This window comes from Phoenix dactylifera, chromosome 1, assembly GCF_051530095.1.
Source record: "Phoenix dactylifera cultivar Ajwa chromosome 1, Ajwa_hap1_PhDact_Kaust_v1.1, whole genome shotgun sequence".
Lineage (NCBI taxonomy): Eukaryota > Viridiplantae > Streptophyta > Magnoliopsida > Arecales > Arecaceae > Phoenix > Phoenix dactylifera.
Window position 1 is genome coordinate 18,260,696 of NC_143190.1, and position 16,136 is coordinate 18,276,831.

General features: G+C 39.4%; 1 protein-coding gene across 1 annotated transcript; it reads right to left on the bottom strand.

The window, feature by feature from the left end:
* Window positions 1–13,142: 13,142 nt before the first annotated feature.
* Window positions 13,143–15,111, bottom strand: LOC149768526 (uncharacterized). Its single transcript, XM_089929702.1, has 3 exons — window positions 14,363–15,111; window positions 13,918–14,320; window positions 13,143–13,811 (listed from the first exon to the last, which is right to left on the bottom strand). Exons 1-3 carry the CDS (start codon window positions 15,109–15,111, stop codon window positions 13,143–13,145), a joined length of 1,821 nt encoding a protein of 606 aa, XP_089785828.1.
* Window positions 15,112–16,136: the final 1,025 nt, after the last annotated feature.

Consider the following 16,136-nt stretch of genomic DNA (forward strand, 5'->3'; position numbering starts at 1 on the left):
AACATCAATTTTAATCGTTCTGAACTTACAGTGAATTTGTTAATAAGAGATTTTGATTGGTTAATTTCTTCACTTAAGTTTTGATTTTCTTTAATTAAATTCTGATTTTTCTGAATCAATTGTTCTGAATTTAACCTTAAGCTTTCATTTTCAGAATTCAGTTTGTCATATATTTTAGCAATAAAATTTCTTTCTTTTGAGATTTCCAGATTTAGCTTTTTAAGATTTTTATTTTTGATAGCTAATTTTCTACATTCATCATACAAATCATGAAGAGCATTTAATAGTTCATCATAAGAATATTCTTCATAAAATTTATTTGGTGTAAAATTAGATTCAGATTCTACTTTATCTTCTAATGCCATAAAACATAAGTTAGTTACCTCTTGTAGTTCATTGTTGCTTCTAGCTTTCAATTTTTTGCTTGACTCTTCCTTGGTCAAGGCTTTCTTGCTTTTTATCTCTTTCTTTCTTTCTTCTTGCTTCCTCTTCTTCTTTGTCTTTAGGAAGCTTTTGAATCTTTCGGTGTTTGGAAATGGATCCTTGTTTCCATCACCGTACTCTTTATTTTTTGAACTAATCTGCCTCTGAGTCGACTCGGCTATTGTGGAGGATTCTGCAATCTCATTGTTAGTACGCAATTGAAGCACATGTGAGCTAATTTGAGATTTGTCATAAATAATTGTTAAAGTATCCCAGATTTTTTTAGCAGATAAGCATGCAGAAATCTTATGAAATATGGATTCATGGATAGCACAATATAGAAAGTTCATAGCATTAGCATTCAATTGTGCTAAGTCTTTTTCATTGACATTTTGAGAAAGTGTGTGAGGTCCATTTATAATAATATTCCACATTTTATAGTTTTGTGATTGAACAAAAATTTTCATTCTAGCTTTCCATTGAATATAGTAAGTTCCATCAAATAGTGGAGGTCTGTTTATGGAAAGTCCCTCGGCAAATAATATGTTATGTGGGGTTGTCATAATCTTTAGCTCTAGTCGGTTAAGACTATAATCAATAGAAGAGCACCTGCTCTGATACCACTTGTTGCCCAGTGGATACAACCCAAGAGGGGGGGTGAATTGGGTCTTTTAAAACTTTTAGGCTACTTCTAACACTTTTCAATTAATTATGCTAAGTTGTATAGATGCATAGTGGAATTTAAACTTAGCAACAGTTTGATTTATTGAGTGAGACTTGATTAAGTAAATTGAATATGCTTGCAACTAAAGGATGCGTGGATAAGAGTTAAGCAAGCAATTTATCTAAGTAAGTAAGTGAGCAAGTTAGACAATGACAAAAAGCATCACAAACACAACAAACATATAGTGGTTCAGTGCACCCCAGCACCTACATCCACTCCCCAAGACCTCTTGGGAATTTCACTATAATCCTCCAAATTACAGTCCGGTAGTTTTGCGAGTGCACTACCCAACTCGTTGTTTTACACCGGGCTAACAACGAACCCTATAATCCGGTAGTTTTTCGAGTGAACTACCCAACTCGTTGTTTTACCCCGGGCTAACAACGAACCCTACAATCCGGTAGTTTTTCGAGTGAACTACCCAACTCGTTGTTTTACCCCGGGCTAACAACGAACCCTACAATCCGGTAGTTTTTCGAGTGAACTACCCAACTCGTTGTTTTACCCCGGGCTAACAATGAACCCTACAATCCGGTAGTTTTTCGAGTGAACTACCCAACTCGTTGTTTTACCCCGGGCTAACAACGAACCCTACAATCCCCCAATTTTAACTTAGGCTTGGGACGCCTATCCCTTGTTCCAAGTCCCTTGACTGAAACAAGCTCAATATTCAAACGTTTTACAAAAGATTTGAAAGCTCTTAAGAAGCAAATATAACAATGAGAAACAATAAAATCGGAAGAACCCTTTTTGCCGTTGGAAGCATGGATGATGGTGGTTCTTCTGATGTGGATCACGTTGGCTTGAATGCGAGCTTTGATTGCCAAGTGGGAGTGAGTAGATGAGCTCGAAATCAGATGGAAAAGCTTGAATGCACTTGATTTCTCCTCTTGAAAGCTCTAACTCCCTTGAACCTCTTTTTCTTTCTTCTCTCTTGAATGATCTTGTATTGGGTTGGTGAGAAGTTGTTGAGAAGCACTTAAGAGGTCCCTTTTATAGCCCAAAAAGCAAATATAGTCGTTAGACACAAAGATATGACCGTTTGAAATTCAAATCTACCTGAAAAAGTTGTCAGTCGCGTCCCAGGCGCTCCGGGGACGTCTCCGCGCTTTACGGGGACGTCTCCGCTTGTTTGCGCTTTTTGCATGGGGACGACTCCGCTGCTTCGGGGACGACTCCGCGCTCCGGGGACGTCTCCGCGCTTTACGGGAACGTCTCCGCTTGTTTGCGCTTTTTGCATGGGGACGACTCCGCTGCTTCGGGGACGACTCCGCCGTTATATCTCCGAAAAACAAGTCTTCTGGAATTCTCTGAGAGAGTCGACTCCGCTTTTTCAGGGGACGTCTCCGGACGTGCCAGTTCTTCCTGTTTGTGCCAGAGACGTCTCTGAGACAACCCGGAGACGTCTCGGCTGTCCCTGATCTGTTTTCTTCAGCTCAAAAATTCTTCAATAAATTCTTGAAAAATATGGAAACTTGCCTAGACATTTCTTAACAATACTCTTAATTAACCAACTAAAATCCTCAAATAACTTGTTAAGATAAAGGGAATTATGCTCTAGTATTTTGTATTCATCAAAATCCATTAGAGGGTCAACAAGAGGTAATCGAACAATTGGCCAGGTAAGCAGGTGGGAGGCTCCCCTTACTCAGAGAGTAAGGTCCTAATTAAGTAACCACCTTTCATGCTTTCCTAGACACCAATTAGATCAATTAATCTAATATGACTCGCTCATGTTGGTTCACTCTCGACTTGATTGAGGAGGTTTTAATTTAAGTCTTAATTGGGTTTGCTACATCACATGTAAACCTATCTACCCCGCTCTCATTCACATCACATGCAAACGGCACATCACAGGCAGTTATAATCGCAGCATCAAATAAAGCTAAACTTTAAATAGGTGATGATCATGGATTCTAATTAGGTCGTATTACAAGCACATGCACGTCAATCGATCAATGGGTCTTCAACTCTTGAATTGGTTCCAAGCCTCCTTGATTCGATCCTTGATCAACTCTTGATCCAATCGCCATCAACCGCTTAGATCGCCGTTCATGTCATGCCTTGTCTTCAACTTGATCGTTGACGTACATCACATCACAGAAATACAACCAGATGTAAAATAAAAATAATAATAAATTACATCCCCTTTTAGGAGGCACGCAAGCCTCTCAAAACATCAAATAAGATGCATGCAAGCATCTGAAAAATTACATGACATTACAGATCACATCACAGGTCATTACATTTGATACCAAAAGGGTTTGAATCCTATGATCATCACCACATGCAGCAATTATAATTTTTAGATCTGAAATCTAATTGATTATCTCATGACATAGGTTGCTGATCATGCTAATTATGATTCTAAACTTTGTAATCCCATTAACAATGCAATTAGAATCATCTTTTTATCACATAAAAATCAGCATGCAAAAATCAGCACCCTAGAAAAATCTGCATGCAGAAAATTTTCAGCATGCATAATCATTTAAATTTCAGATCTAATAAGCCTATTAATAATTAATCCTTACCTTAATCTACGATGCCTAGGCTCTGATACCACTGTTGGGAACCCGCCCATGCTGCAGAAAAATTTCAAAAATTAAAGATGCAGCGGAAGAGGCATGCGCGGGATCAACCGTTCATCGCATGAACGTTATTTAAAAACCGTTCGTAGATAGATAAGGATTAAAAACTTTTAAATAACATTAGAAGATCAGATCTTCACCTTGTGCGGGTAGATGATCACCGCAAACTGATGATCGTGGTTTTGGATGAAGGTTCGCTTGAAGCCGTTCAAGTGTCCGGCCTCTACGAGTATCCACACGAAGCAGGAACCGATCCAAACGTTCCAATCTCCCCGGGGTGCTAGTGTTCATCCTTTTCCTGTCTAACTAAAAATACGCTAGCAGATCGTTGTTAGAACCGACGAACAAAGTTTAAATTTAATTTTACTCTTACCTGTTCTACTTGAAGAATAGTGGTTGTAAGAGGTCGATCCACAGGGAGGCGATTGGAGTTGCATAAAAATTAGAACGTTCACTCGGATTTGAAATCGATTTTTGAATGATAAAAGAAAAACATTATTTTGAGGATGTTGATGGATTATCTAGTCTACCGGAGAATAATTTCTAATTGAAATTAACTAGAAGACATATACTTAGATTTAAAGAGTATTTATATATTTAATGGAAAAGAAAGGCTTTTGGCATAAATTAAAATAGACAACACTAGGGAGATTGAAGCCTGGAACATAAATTTTATAAAAAAAATTAAATATATTGCATCAAAGAAAAATTAAAAGATTGCATAATTTGAAGAACGTAAATTAAAAGCAACAGAAATTACAACTTTAGCATGAATACAACTAAAAACCCCAAAATACTTGCTCTCAATTAAAATTCAAACTAGAAAAAAAAAAATAGAAAGCTAAAACAAAAAAAAAAATAAAACATAAAAACACAATGCTCTGTTTTCAATGAAGTTGAAAACAGAGCAAGGCACTCTCTCCTCTCTTTGAAACAGAGGTTCCCCTCTTCCCTGCCGATGGCCTCTCCCTCTTTGTGTCTTGGCCTCCACCCCCAACCGAGCACCCCCCTCTTCTCTTCCTCCTTCTCCTTTTATAGCCGCGGACGGACGCCTGATGCGGAAGGGAGATGGCAGACGCGGTGAGGATGCGGGGAGGAGTCGATTACGGACGCAATCCGGGCTGCTGGCACGCGATCTCGGCTTGCATCCCGGCTGGGATATTCATGGCAGCACGTGAAGAACGCGGGCGGCTTGGATCACGGAGGAGACGCTGATCCAGAAACTAGGAACGTGCTGAAGAGGAAGGAGCTGGAATCGCCGGTGATTGCGGGGGATTTGGAGACGGGCGAGCTGGGAGGAGGAGCTGATCCGAGGGTGCACAGAAGAAGGAGGCATGGATGGAGGGATCGGCTGGGATTTTCCTTGCTGGGAGAGACGTGGATCCGGGCGCTGGGAGGAGCTGGAGCCTGGCACGGTGGCTGGCACGATGCGGATGGAAGGTGGGGACGCATGCGGCTTGGATCACAGGAGAGGCATTCATGGCTTGGATGCGCCGTGGAAGATGGATACGGACGGGAGATGGGATGCTAAAAATGGACGCCAGTGGACTCTTGGGCTGCTGGGATTTGGATCACGGGTCACCTGTTCTGACTGGAGGTCAATTGCAAGTTTCAAGTCATGGGTCACCCGACCTCATAGTTATGATATGACCAAATTAGATTTGCCCAAAAATTCTTTTCCAAAAGCACAAATAAAATGGACCCGATTCGGACCCGAACCTGACTCGGACCCGACTCGATCTTCAACCGGGTCGGATCTGGGAAGGGATCCTTCTTTAGTCAAATTTGAACTCAATGTGCATTTTATTTCTAATTTATGAAAATATGTGACAAACCCAAATATAATATTAATCCAGTGAATTTATCATTATCGGTTAGCAATAATACTAATTTAGGTGACATGTAGGTCGCACTTTTGTGCTCTCATCACACCCCCCAACTAGCTTATTGCTAGTCTCTAGCAATTTAGTGTGAAAATGATAAAATGAGAGTGCAAAAGTTTAATTTATTATTTAAAAATAGCAAGATAAATACTCATTTTCGTAGAGCATTACGATTGCACTTAGCACGTGCAACAAGCCTTTAAATCCCTAGGTTATCCTAGTGGACGAGTGTTGTCTCGTGAGGGTTTGCAGTGAAGTTACCCACAAACTTCAATCCCAAAATAAAATTTGTTTTATGAAATGAAAGTCTAATTTCAAGTACATAACTGATAAAAAGCACACAAGGTTTTAATTACTAAGTAGCCCAATTTCTAGGTTAGTATGCAATTTAAATTGAAGTTATTAAGTTTTCCGTTAGGAAGTTGTAAGACTTATTTATACTTGAGTGCTCAGTGAAGTTTGGACCATGCACAAGCTAAGGTTTTGGATCTTCAAAATATCGCTAATATTAGTAGTTTCCAAGATTTGGTCGGACAAGACCTATTTGCTGATTCAAAATCATCTTTTCTGCAGGATTTCGAGAGCTGTGGATGTTTACTTTAATACCTCATGGGCTTTATCTGTAATATTCCAGTTTACTCGAATTTTTACAACGACGGCTTTCACACTATTGTCTTTCTTAAGGTCAGTATACATTTTTTTTTGTTTTTTTTTTGTTTTTTTTTGTATTAAAGAGAAATGATAATGTATATATTGTGCACTTTTACTCCTGTGATGATTCCTCCATGTAGCGAGCAATTAGTCGACAATTCTCACACCAGTTGGCATGAGGTGTCGGGCATCAAGACTTCCCTACGGACCTATGCTCGGGTTCCTCATCACAGGCCCGCTGACCTTTGACAGTAGGTAGCCCTTTTCGATGTCCCTGACTAAATCCACCATTTTTTTTTTTTTTTGGATCAGAAAAAGATGGTTCATCAGGATTCGAGGTTGCTACCATATTCTCAACACAATGTCGAACCTATACCTTAGAAAATGCAGGCCAGATGTGTTGTGAAATTCAAAGCACTAATTAGCTTACAACTCACTAAAAGGAACTTAATAAAAAGAACTCACTTTACACTACTTCCAACTAGTCATTGGGCTCTTAGATTTTATATACCTTGTGTGTTGTATTTTTTTTTTTCAAAAATTTTAACTAAAAACTTTTTTTTTTATAAAATTTCAAATGCGTAAAAATACCCCCAAACCTAAATTTAACATTGTCCTCAATGTTAAAGAAAATTTAAAGCAGTAAGAGGACAGAGGAGAGGTTACCTGATATGGGTGGGTAAATTGAAAATTGGGGCAAAATTCCCCAAACCTGCATGTTAGTAATATATTGATGATGATTTTTTTTTCTTTTTTTTTATATATATTTATATGTTGGGTTGCCTCCCAAGAGCGCTAAGTTTTATGTCTTCAGCCAGACAAAATGTAAATCTCCTTTTTTTTTCAACCATTATCTAAGAATGGTTTTGGAAGAGTCCGATGAAGAACAGTCGGCTGATGACGATCTATGCTCCTAAGGGGAACAGAACTAAGAGGCGCATGCTTGACCCCTTCCTCGGAATGGGCAAGGTAAGCTTCTAAAGGGTCCTTATTATAAGTTTGTAAGAAAGTCTCCTGAACCAGACTTTCAATCATGTCAACTTCATTGATTTCTTTGTCGTCTGGTGGTTGTTTACTTATGTTGAAGACATTAAGCTCGACTTTCATGTTGCCAAAAGATAACTTCAGCATCCCATTTCGACAGTTGATCACAGCATTTGCTATGGCTAAGAAAGGTCTACCTAAAATTATAGGTGTGTGACTGTCTGGATATATTGCAGGTTCAGTCTCAAGGATAACGAAGTCCACAGGATAGTAAAACTCATTTACTTTCACTATTACATCCTCTACAATCCCCTTGGGGTACTTCACTGTCCTATCTGCTAAGGAAAGGATAATATTTGTAGGCTTTAATTCTCCCAATCCTAATTTTTGGTATACATAGTAGGGAAGTAGGTTTACACTGGCTCCTAAATCTAATAGAGCTCTCTGGATGATCGTCTCTCCTATTTTTATTTCAATAGTTGGGCAACCAGGGTCTTTGAATTTCGGAGCAATTTGAATGAGAGATGAGGCTTGTGCAGCCATAACAGCTTGCCTAGGAATACTGGTTTTTCTTTTGACCGTGGTGAGGTCTTTCAAGAATTTTGTATAGGAGGAAATTTGTCTTATGGCATTGAGAAAAGGTATATTTATTTGAACAGTTTTAAAGACTTCCATGATTTCATCAAAGTTAGATTGTTTCTTGGAGTCCCGAAGTCTACTGGAAAAGGGAACCTTGGGTTTGTATGTTTTTATGGGTTCTTTCCTTTTTTCCGGTTTGTCCTGTTCTTGACCCCTCTTCTGAATAGGGTTCTTATCGGATTCAGTTTTATTTTTCTTTTCGTGTTCAGGAAGTTGGACTTTATTGTCCACTTGCTTGCCAGACTTTAAAGTGGTAATTGCCTGGACTTCATAGGTCGGATTTCCATTAGAATTGATTTGATGCTGACCTATCTGACCTTGATTTTGTTGTCTACTAGGGTTAGGCACTGGTTGACTAGGTAGTTCACCTTTCTTCCTATCTCCTAGAGAGTTAGCTATTTGGCTCAGACTAACCTCAAGTTTTGCAATTGCTTGCGCATGGAATTGGTTAGTCTGGGCTTGGGCTGTATTGGTCTGTTGTTGTTGCTTGATAAAATCTTGTTGTTGTTTCATCATATTAGCCATCATGGTTTCTAATTGTGAAGGTTGCTATGGGATAGGGGCATTATAAGGAGGTACAGATGGAACCAAAGGTTGGTTCATTTGTGGTGGACCTATCCTGGGGAAGTTGTTTTGAAAACCTGGTGGACCACTTTGATGCTGAATAGGTTCATTTTGCTTGTATGAGAAATTTGGGTGGAACCTATTATCAGGGTGGTAAACTGAGCTGAACGAGTTGGGAGTGGGCTTCTTAAAGGCACTATATGAATTTAGAGCATTTGCTTGCTCGGCCTTTATGATGGGCAGATTAGGGCAGCACTCCACTAGATGCTCTGGACTGTTACACAAGACACACAAACTATATGACTCGTGTTCCACTTTCATGATGGGATTTGACTCTTTGTATGAACTCGAACTAGTGGAAACAGTAAAAGCATCAAACTTTTTACTTAAATTGTTCATCCCATTCACTAGGTTGGACATAACATTTTTGAGTTCTGGGTCTGCTTTCATTTCATAATTACCTAGTTTTCTAGACCCGAATTCATCTCTATTTACTTCCTCACCATAGCTACTCCAATTTTGGGCGTTTTCAGCTAAGTCAACAAGAAATTCATAGGCTTGATCTGGGGTTTGGTTCATGAACCTACCCTTGTGCATGGACTCAATCATGTTTCTATGTGCCGGAGGTAGTCCTTTATAAAAAAAGTGGACAAGATCAGCCTTATCAAGCCCATGGTGCGGGCACTTGACCAAAAGATTATGGAATCTTTTTCAAAGTTGGGAAAATTCCTCCTCAGATTTTCCTCTAAAAGTTCTTATGGCATCCTTAATTTTTTCAGTTTTTACCATAGGATAGAACTTAGCCATGAACTTCCTAGATAGTTGTTCCCATGATGTGATGGAATTTGAAGCTAGGGAATACAGCCATGCAGCAGCACGATCCTCTAAAGTCATGGAAAATAACCTTAATTTAATACCCTCTTCACCTAAATTTTGATTTCTAAATGTTTGACAGATTGTCAAAAATTTGTTTAGATGAATATAGAGTTGTTCACTCTCGAACCCATGAAACTTGGGTAACATATTTATTGTTGCAGCCCGAATTTCAAATTGGGCTGCATTATTTATTGGCAATACTATACATGTAGGTGGACTAGCGGATGCAGGAGCGAATAATTCATTCAGGGTTCTAATATGTTCACCCATTGTAGAGATCGACGGTTGGTTTACAGTTCGCAGGTTATGATGAAAAGTTCTGTCAATCTCAGGATCAAATGGGGTTAACTTACCTCTTAATGACCTTCTACCATGCATACATTTTCCACAACTTAATTAGACTCAATTTTTTTAAACGAAATCCTAAAAGATAAGAAGAAGGGCTAGACCAAGATGACCACAATCAACACCACACAACAATTTGATCTATTAGTCTTAGAACTAAGTGAGGTTTAGTAGCTTCTTAAATCTAGTTGCACAGAGACTTATCAGGTTAAAAAAATTTCTGAAATTCTCTCTAGATTAGATAGCTCCTAATCTCCCTTTCAGATTAAGCTTGAGCTTACCAGTTAAGTGATCCAGTAACCAGTGACCAGAAAAGTCCCGGGGTGTGTGGTGGTGCCAGAAGGGATACACCAATACCACAATACCCGTAACAGTTCTCACTGTTGTAAAACTTTCCTAGACATCACCAATTACTAAATCCTCACTAGAGTGGCTTTCAGCTGCTTCTTTCCAAGAGCCTAATTGAGCTCGAAAACCCTAAGGCCAATGTCTAATTTGATTTTAATTTAATTTGGCTTAGGATAAGTATGCAAGGTGGTGATTTTTGGGCTAAGGACAGGTAATGACTTTCCGACCTTATCTTTTTAATGGGTTTTGCTTTTAAATTATTTTATGCAAATGCTTAATACTAAATGCAGCAAATAATCAATGTTTTTTTCAGAGTTTATGCAATGTCATTAGGTTGTATTGATTAAATGAGCAAGCAATTTTTTTTTTTTTACTTTTACTTCTTTTTTTTTTAGCAATAACTTAAATGTAAACTAAACACAATCCTTATGCGTCAGTCAATCTCCGAATGCCCGTTAAATAAGCTCTGGAGATTACTCCGTGAGGAGTCCCAATAGAGGTATGATAACCTCGGGGGATTGCACCCTATCAATTACTAGCAAAAATAATAATTTTTTTTATATATTTTTTTATTTATTATTTTTTTGATTTTTTTATTTTTTATTTTTTAAATTTCAAATTTTGAATTTCAGAATTCAAATTTGAATTTAAATTTTTGAATTTTTGAATTTTGAAATTTTTTTCCTATTTTTTTTTGAATTTTTTTTATTTTTTCGAATTTCAAATTTTAGAATTTAATAACTACGAAATTATTAACTGAAAATAATCAAAATAATAAAAATAAAAACTTACTACCAGAGTGCGTTCACTCCGGGTATCCAAAATTTGATTTGATCTTCGTGATCGTTCTTGCTTCTCGATTTGCCTCCCCGGCAACGGCGCCAAAATTCTGTTCGTCCTTTTCCTGTCTAACTAAAAATACGCTAGACAGATCGTTGTTAGAACCGACGAACAAAGTTTAAATTTAATTTTACTCTTACCTGTTCTACTTGAAGAATAGTGGTTGTAAGAGGTCGATCCACAGGGAGGCGATTGGAGTTGCATAAAAATTAGAACGTTCACTCGGATTTGAAATCGATTTTTGAATGATAAAAGGAAAATATTATTTTGAGGATGTTGATGAATTATCTAGTCTACCGGAGAATAATTTTTAATTGAAATTAACTAGAAGACATATACTTAGATTTAAAGAGCATTTATATATTTAAGGGAAAAGAAAGGCTTTTGGCATAAATTGAAATAGACAACACTAGGGAGATTGAAGCCTGGAACATAAATTTTATAAAAGAAAATTAAATATATTGCATCAAAGAAAAATTAAAAGATTGCATAATTTGAAGAACGTAAATTAAAAGCAACAGAAATTACAACTTTAGCATGAATACAACTAAAAACCCCAAAATACTTGCTCTCAATTAAAATTCAAACTAGAAAAAAAAAATAAATAAAACAGAAAGCTAAAACAAAAAAAAAATAAAACATAAAAACACAATGCTCTGTTTTCAATGAAGTTGAAAACAGAGCAAGGCACTCTCTCCTCTCTTTGAAACAGAGGTTCCCCTCTTCCCTGCCGATGGCCTCTCCCTCTTTGTGTCTTGGCCTCCACCCCCAACCGAGCACCCCCCTCTTCTCTTCCTCCTTCTCCTTTTATAGCCGCGGACGGACGCCTGATGCGGAAGGGAGATGGCAGACGCGGTGAGGACGCGGGGAGGAGTCGATTACGGACGCAATCCGGGCTGCTGGCACGCGATCTCGGCTTGCATCCCGGCTGGGATATTCATGGCAGCGCGTGAAGAACGCGGGCGGCTTGGATCACGGAGGAGACGCTGATCCGGAAACTAGGAACGTGCTGAAGAGGAAGGAGCTGGAATCGCCGGTGATTGCGGGGGATTTGGAGACGGGCGAGCTGGGAGGAGGAGCTGATCCGAGGGTGCACAGAAGAAGGAGGCACGGATGGAGGGATCGATTGGGATTTTCCTTGCTGGGAGAGACGTGGATCCGAGTGCTGGGAGGAGCTGGAGCCTGGCACGGTGGCTGGCATGATGCGGATGGAAGGTGGGGACGCATGCGGCTTGGATCACGGGAGAGGCATTCATGGCTTGGATGCGCCGTGGAAGATGGATACGGACGGGAGATGGGATGCTAAAAATGGACGCCAGTGGACTCTTGGGCTGCTGGGATTTGGATCACGGGTCACCTATTCTGACTGGAGGTCAATTGCAAGTTTCAAGTCATGGGTCACCCGACCTCATAGTTATGATATGACCAAATTAGATTTGCCCAAAAATTCTTTTCCAAAAGCACAAATAAAATGGACCCGATTCGGACCCGAACCTGACTCGGACCCGACTCGATCTTCAACCGGGTCGGATCTGGGAAGGGATCCTTCTTTAGTCAAATTTGAACTCAATGTGCATTTTATTTCTAATTTATGAAAATATGTGACAAACCCAAATATAATATTAATCCAGTGAATTTATCATTATCGGTTAGCAATAATACTAATTTAGGTGACATGTAGGTCGCACTTTTGTGCTCTCATCAGCTAGCTCCCTTGCAGAGATATATTTTTGATGGCTAATCACCTCCCTTTCAATCAACTCTTGATTGTGCTTGGGAGGAGGAAGAAGAAGGAGGGATCTTGAAGAAGAATCAAAGCACCTTGCAGCCCTTTTCTTTCCCCTGAGTTGGATGAAGCAAAGGAGGAGGGAGGAGGCTGCCGCCAAGCTTTCTTCTTCTCACCTTTTTGCTGATGGCGGCTGAAACCAAGAGGGGAGAAGGGTGGCCACGAGTTGGAGAGGAGGAGGGCTTCACTTATCATTAGGGCACCTCCTTTCAAAGCCTTTTAAAGGCATCTAGGGCTCCTATTTGGTTTAGTCCAAATCATGAATCAATTGGGTTCAATCTATGCTAGTCCTAATCCAATTAGAACTTAAATGAACCATGACTCAATTGAACTCTTCAATCCTAATCTAATTAGGAGTCATCTTGATTCATTGGATTAATAATTAATTGGGACTTAAGAAATCCTAATCCAATTAGGACTTGTTTAATTCTAGTCCTAATCCAATTAGGACTCTAATTTGAATTCGAAGTCCTAATCCGATTAGGACTCTAGGACATAAAAGCTGCTGGGGCATTCGTCAATCCAAAAGGCATCACCAAGAATTCATAATGTCCATAACGAGTTCTGAATGCAGTCTTGGGTACATCTTTCGCTTTGATCTTTAGCTGATGATATCCTGTGCGGAGATCAATCTTAGAGAAAACATGTGCACCTTGCAACTGATCAAATAAATCATCTATTCGAGGCAAAGGGTACTTATTCTTTATAGTGACTTTATTCAATTCTTTATAGTCAATGCAGAGTCTCATGCTTCCATCTTTCTTTTTCATAAAGAGCACTGGAGCTCCCCAAGGTGACACACTAGGTCGTATAAAACCCTTGTCTAGTAAATCTTGCAACTGATCTTTCAATTCTTTTAATTCAGCTGGGGCCATTCGATAAGGAGCTTTAGAAATCGGACCTGAACCAAGTACAAGATCAATAGTGAATTCAATTTCTCTGTCCGGTGGCAATCCTGATAACTCCTCGGAAAAGACGTCCGAAAATTCATTCACTATAGGAATATCCTTTATCTTTAGTTCATCTTGTTGTATATCAATTACTGAGGCCAGATAACCAGTGCATCCTTTCCTTAACATTCGTCCAGCCTTGCAAAGCCGAGATAATATGAGGAAAAGCAGTTCCTTGGTTTCCACAGAAACTGAATGCCGGTTTCCCTGAAATTTGGAAGTTTACCCTCTTGCTATGACAGTCTACTGAGGCATGATAGGTAGCAAGCCAATTCATCCCCAGAATGACATCAAAATCCCGCATATCAAGTACAATCAGATCCACAGGTAACTCCCTAGCTATTATTTCAATTTTACATGACTTGCATATAACATCAGTGCTCAACATACCACCTACTGGTGTCTCCACATAGAACTTAGTGGTCATGGATTCACACAATATGTCATGTGTTTTGACAAAGTTTGAGGATATGAATGAATGTGTGGCACCAGGATCAAATAAGACATAAGCATAAATATCAGATACAGGAATAGTACCTGTCACCACTGCATTAGAAGCTTGTACATCTTGCTGTGTAAGTGCAAATACCCTTCCTTGAGTCTTTGGCCTCTGGCTTCCTTCCATTGCCTGCGTAGATTTATTCTCGTTTCTTTGTGGGCAGTCTGCAATTTTATGACCTTTCTGTCCGTAATGAAAACAAGAACCTGTAACCCAGGGATAATTTGCAAATTAATGATTACCGCCACATCTTGAACACTTCCCACTCTTATTTTTGAGATTTCTATCTTTATTTGGCTTCTGAGCTGGATTCTTGAAATTCTTGTTTCCCTCTTTAAATTCAGCAGGTCTGTTTCTTTTCTTTTGGTTTCTTTCCCTTTCAGCAAAAGCTTCGTTGACTTCCCTTTCAATTATTAAAGCTTTATTGACCACAGCTGCATAGGTAGTCAACTCATAGGGTACCACTTGCTTCCTAATTTCAGTCTTCAATCCCATCTCAAACTTGTGCACTCGGTCTTGCTCATCCTCTACCAATTTCGGAACAAATTTGGCTAGTTCTGTGAATTTGGCTTCATATTCGGCCACTGTCATGCCCCTTTGCTTCAAATGGATAAATTCTTGTTCCTTCTGTGTCCTTACACTCCGAGGAAAATATTTATCATAGAATGCTTTTTGAAATTTATCCCAAGTGAGAGGTTCCCCATCATGCTCAAATTTATGCTCCAACATCTGCCACCAATTAAATGCTTCTCCCTGCAACATGTATGATGCAAACAGAAGTTTTTCATCGTCCCGGCATCTTAAGACAGCAAATGCTTTTTCCATCTCTGTAAGCCAATTGTCTGCTTCCAAAGGTTCTGTAGTCCCCTGAAAAGCTGGAGGAGCCAGCCTCTTAAATTCAGCTATGCTGCTAGGATGTTCACACTGTTCCCCTCGTCCTTGCTGTGGCTGTGTCTGGAGCAACTGCGCTTGTTGTTGGAGCAACTGCTGTTGCACCTGCTGTTGCATTTGCATAAGGCCCACTATGGTCTGCATAACCTGGCCTAAGCCCGGTTCCTGTCATGTTTGAGGGCTCACGACTCCCTCCTGCTGAGGGATACTCGTAGCCCGTTGGGGTGTGCTGTCAGCGTGCCGGTTCGGTGTCTCATTCGTAGCACCAATACTAGTCTTTTTCGCCCGACGTTGAGGCATCCTGACCTATATGCATCAAATAACAGCAGATTCATAAAAAGAAAGCTCACCGAATTAAAATAATTTTTTTTTTATAAGAATAATCATCACATTCTTTACACCTAACATCCCAATGTCCCTAGTGTCTACCCATCTATACTCATATCGGGTATGATTCTTTGTCTTAGATTCTATCCAAGTCTGCTCTGATACCATAAAAGTTGTCACGCCCCCAACCCGAGATTGCGAACCGGGGGTCGCGCCAACCGCCACACACCCGTAGGAAACTCTCCCCACGAGCATGCAAGGCATCTTCACCAAACATCTCAATTTTAGAAATCTAAATTAATTTAACTGAATAAATGCAATCTTATTCCATTGACTGATTCAAGTCATAAGGTCTCACAGTTCTAAATACGCAGCGGAACAATAATTGACCAACATGCAGAAACCTAATTCTTAAAATGACAAAACCTTGCAAAGTCCAATAATCATGATAGATGTCCATAATAATCAATTCAACTTAAATAACCCTAATCTAAGATAATTTGGGCCACAATTCTTCTAGTCGCTCTTCTATTTTGAATCCCCAATAGTCTAGTTCTCAGAATCTGTAAAACAACAAGAGATGGTATGATGAGCTAGACAGCCCAGTAAGTAATGAACACTCTAACTAGATAAATCAAGCAGTAATATGTGGAAAATAAATATAAATGTAGTTCCAAAGTACAAGTCAAATATGTCTTAAATTCATAAGATTCTTTTCACGGTTTCGAGATTCTTTCACATATTCAATTCATCTTGTTGATCCTGGACTATGACCACATGTTCCCTGTGGCAGGGTCATCAACACCGACTAATCT

Excerpts from the sequence above, each read along its gene's own strand:
- LOC149768526 (XM_089929702.1), bottom strand. The coding sequence starts at position 15,111 with ATGCAACAGCAGGTGCAACAGCAGTTGCTCCAACAACAAGCGCAGTTG. Across the intron at positions 14,321-14,362 it reads CTCAAAAATAAGAGTGGGAA|CTGGGTTACAGGTTCTTGTT; the intron begins GTGTTCAAGATG and ends TGCAAATTATCC. Across the intron at positions 13,812-13,917 it reads AGTTACCTGTGGATCTGATT|GGAAACCGGCATTCAGTTTC; the intron begins GTACTTGATATG and ends TCCAAATTTCAG.